Below are 4,485 nucleotides of genomic sequence, written 5' to 3'. Positions count from 1 at the left end.
ATCTCGTTACTGGTTATTGGCCTGTTCAGGTTGTCAGTTTCTTTCTGTTTCAGTCTTGGCAGCTTACAGGTTTCCAGGAAGGCATCCATTTTTTACAGATTGCTCAGTTTATTGGCGTATAGTTGGTGACAATAATTTCTAATAATTGTTTCTATTTCCTTGGTGTTAGTCATGATCTCTCCCCTTTCATTCATCATTTTATTAATTTGGGTCCTTTCTCTTTTCTTTTGGATAGGTCTGGCCAGTGGCTTATTGATCTTATTAATTCTTTTAAAGAACCAGCTTCTAGTTTCATTGATTTCTGGTCTAATCTTAATTATTTCTCTTCTAGTGCATGGCTTAGGCATCTTTTGTTGCTTTTTCTCTAGTTCTTTAATGTGTAGAGTTAGTTGGTGAATTCAGGATTTTTCCATTTTTTTGAATGAGGCTTTGATGGCTATGTATTTCCCCCTTAGGACCGCCTTTGCAGTATCCCATAGGTTTTGGGTGGATGTGTTTTCGTTCTCATTGATTTTCATGAATTGTTTAAGCTCTTCTTTGATTTCCTGGTTGACCCAAACATTCTTGAGCAGAGTGGTGTTTATCTTCCAAGTGTTTGAATTTCTGCCAATTTTTCCTTGTGATTGAGTTCCAGTTTTAAAGCATTGTGGTCTGAGAATATGCAGGAATAATCTCAATCTTTTGGTATCGGTTGAGACCTGATTTGTGACCCAGTATGTAGTTTATTCTGGAGAAAGTTCCATGTGCGCTCAAGAAGAATGAGTATTCTGTTGTTTTAGGGTGGAATGTTCTGTATATATCTACGAGGTCCATCTATTCCAGTGTATCATTCAAAGCTCTTGTTTCTTTGTTGATTTTCTGCTTAGATGATCTGTCTATTGCTGAGAGAGGAGTGTTGAGGTCTCCTAAAATTAATGTATTGTTATCAATATGACTCTTTATTTTGGTTAACAGTTGGCTTATGTAGATGGCTGCTCCCACATTCAGGGCATAGATATTTACAATTGTTAGATCTTCTTGTTGGATAGACACTTTAAAATGATATAGTGTCCTTCTGTGTCTGTAACTACAGACTTTAGTTTAAAATCTAATTTGTCTGATATAAGAATTGCTACCTCAGCTTTCTTTTGAGGTCCGCTCGCATGGAAGATGGATCTCCATCCCTTCACTTTCAGTCTGGACGTATCTTTAAGTTCAAAATGAGTCTCTTGTAGTCAGCATATGGATGGTTCCTGTCTTTTATCCAATCTGCAACCCTGTGCCATTTTATGGGAGCACTTAAGCCATTCACGTTGAGAGTGATTTTTGAAAGATATGAGTTAATTTTCACCATGTTGCCTGTGAAGACGTTGTTTTTATAGATTGTCCCTGTAAATTTCTGTTGTAGATCACTCTTGGGGTCTTTCTCCTTTTATAGAACCCCCCTTCATATTTCTTGCAGGGCCGGCTTAGTGGTCACATATTCTTTCAGTTTCTGCTGGTCTTGAAAGCTCTGCATCTCTCCATCCATTCTAATTTATAGCCTTGCCAGATAAAGTATTCTTGGCTGCATGTTCTTCTCATTTAGTACCCTGAATATGTCTTCCCAGGTCTCTGTGGATAGGTCTGATGTTATTCTGATGTTCCTCACTCTGTACGTAAGGAATCTCTTCCCCCTAACTGACCTTAAGATGGTTTCCTTCATTCTAAGATTTGTGAGTTTTACTGTTACTTGCCTGGGTGTTGGCCTGTTTTCCTTGATTTGGGGAGGGGTCGTTTCTGCCTCTAGGACTCGAATGTTTGTTTCATTCCCCAAATCGGGTAAGTTCTCAGCTACAATTTGCTCAAATATATCTTCTAGTCCTCTCTCTCCCTCTACCCCCTCTGGGATTCCAATAATTCTGACATTGGAATGCTTCATGGTGTCACTTATTTCTCTGATTCTATTTTCATGGATTCTGAGTTGTTTTTCCCTAGCCTCCTCTTTTCCCTTTTTATCTATTAAATTGTCTTCTAGGTCAGTGATTCGTTCTGCCTCACATACCCTAGCTGTTAGGTTATCTAGATTGGATTGGATCTCATTGATAGCATTTTTAAGTTCTGCCAATTCAGCTTTCATTTCTGCCCTTAGAGACTCTATGTTGCCATTAATAGATTTCTCCATTCTAGCTATTGTCTTTTTGCAGTTTTTTTCTTCTCCTTCAGTTTCTTTTTTCTCCTGTATCAAGGAACATTTTCTTTTTCCCTCCATATTCTTAATTGGAGATAAAAGGAGATAATTAACAGAGCTCTGTTTTATTAAGGGCAGTTTATTTTCCCTTCCACTTCTTCAGCAGTGTTTCTCTTACTTCCTTGTTACGGAGAGTATAGATGAATGGGTTTAGAACTGGAGTCACCACAGTGTTCAGGACATGCACAGCTTTTGTAAGATCCAAGGCCTCTTTGATGGAAAGGCGGATATGAAGAAAGATCGTGGACCCATACCAGATGAGCACCACAGTGAGATGTGAAGAACATGTGGAGAAGGCTTTGCTCCTGCCACTGGCTGAAGGGATCCTGAGAATGGTGCTGATGATGTAGATGTAGGAGACCAGGGTGATGAGGCATGAACTCAGGATGACCACAAAAGCAATCACAAAGGCCACGAGTTCCACTGCCTGTGTGCTGGTGCAAGCCAGGGTGATCCAGGGTGCAATGTCACAGAAGAAGTGGTTGATTGTGTGGGGACCACAGAAGGACAGGGTGTTGATGAGGGCTGTGGGCACTGCAATGGCCAGAAAACCGCACAGCCAGGATCCCAGGGCTAGCTGTGCTGAGAGCAGGCTGCTCATGATGGCCCCATAGTGTAGAGGATAGCAGATGGCCAGATAGCGGTCATAAGCCATGGCTGCCAGGAGGAAGTACTCTGTGCAGCCCAGTGAGAAAACAAGGTACATCTGCAAAAGGCAGCCAGTAAATGATATGGTTTGGCTTCTCCCCAGAAGGATGGCCAGGGCTTTGGGGACCACAGCTGTGGTATACCAAATCTCCAAGAAAGAGAGGTTGCTCAAAAAGAAGTACATAGGTGTATGTAGCTGGTGGGATGTACTCACCAACATCAAGATAGCCATGTTACCACTCACTGTGAGAATGTACATCACCAGAAAAAGCATAAAGAGAGAGAGCTGAAAGACCTGGGACCCGGAAAGCCCAGCAGGAGAAAATCCTGGGAGAGAGTTGCATTGTCTGTGCCCATTGAATTTTGAGATATAGTGGTAAATAGAGGCTACACACTGAGGCTTTTCATCCAATCACACAGTCTTAGAAAAAGAAAAAGAAAAGGATTCATGAGTGTGCTTCAGTAACTGAATGTAGACTGACAGTCGAACATATGCTGAGTGCCTGCTCTGTATTTGGAGCTGTGTTAATATCAAGTAATTTAATAATATGGAGAGATATGTGCTATTATCACCAATTAGTCGTTGAAGAGACATGTGTGAAGCATTTTAGCATTTTTGCAAAGATTGCACCATAGTTACACTTCAGATCCTATATGCAAACTCAATCTTTGGACCTGCATCATCCTATTCTGGACATGCCCAGGCACAGCTATAGATTACATCTAAACACACAAAAGGATGAGCATTTTGTGTTGACACAATTCACTACATTGTAATTAAACTCATTCTGCCTGGTCCTTAAATGAAAATATGTATTTTTCTTTTCTTTTTGTCAAATGTAAGTTCTAGTCACTTTCATGTTTGACACAGCTTTTGAATTAGTCTTCTAATTTTAAGCTCTGACCTCAAAAACAATGTTCAGAAGTAAACTATAAAAAAAGTTTTAATTAGTGTAAACTTATTTTTTTCTTCTCTGACCTTGAATATTTCATGTATAAACTTATTAATGTGATACATTCTTTACACCAAAAAATATTTCCATATTAAAAAGGGATTTAAGGCAACTGCTTCCTGCATCTAAGACACCTGGATACTCATTTGGAGGGATTACACTGAGAATGGGCTAAAAACAGAAAATCTTTTTGAAAGTAATTATTTTCTGAAAAGAATAATTTAAATTCCAGTTAGTTAACACACAGTGTAATGTTAGTTTCAGGTGTACCATTTAGTGATTCCATGCTTACATACAACATCTGGTGCTCATGACAAGTGCACTCCTTAATTCCCATCACCTAACTAACTGGAATTTAAATTAAATATATATATACACATATATATATCAGTTATTATAATGATATATATGTATATAATCAGTTATTTAGATTTAATCAAGAATGATGAGTGACAGAAAAATAATGATGGTGATCATTTTTACTATGCAGTAAATAACATTGGTTAAGTCCATTTTTTATTTCAGATAATCAAAATATGTTTCTCTTTGTCACTAAGATGATCAATTTCCACTTATGTTACCATTAAATAAATTATTTAAAAATAGTATAATCCATTTCTGAATGCTTCTTTTTTAGGGCAGAATCTATAAATTAGAAGATAAATTGGGAGCCCT

At 38.4% G+C, this 4,485-nt stretch overlaps 1 protein-coding gene across 1 annotated transcript; it reads right to left on the bottom strand.

Annotated features, from left to right (window-relative positions):
- Positions 1-2,288: 2,288 nt before the first annotated feature.
- LOC110579989 (olfactory receptor 6F1) lies at positions 2,289-3,214 on the bottom strand. The gene is given in 2 exon segments (XM_021689640.1): positions 2,289-3,157; positions 3,160-3,214. Coding segments are annotated over 2 exon segments (924 nt in total).
- Positions 3,215-4,485: the final 1,271 nt, after the last annotated feature.

This window comes from Neomonachus schauinslandi, chromosome 7 (genome assembly GCF_002201575.2).
Source record: "Neomonachus schauinslandi chromosome 7, ASM220157v2, whole genome shotgun sequence".
NCBI classification, from domain to species: domain Eukaryota; kingdom Metazoa; phylum Chordata; class Mammalia; order Carnivora; family Phocidae; genus Neomonachus; species Neomonachus schauinslandi.
Note: the sequence above shows the minus strand (reverse complement) of the source record. Positions and strands in the feature narration are given on the sequence as shown.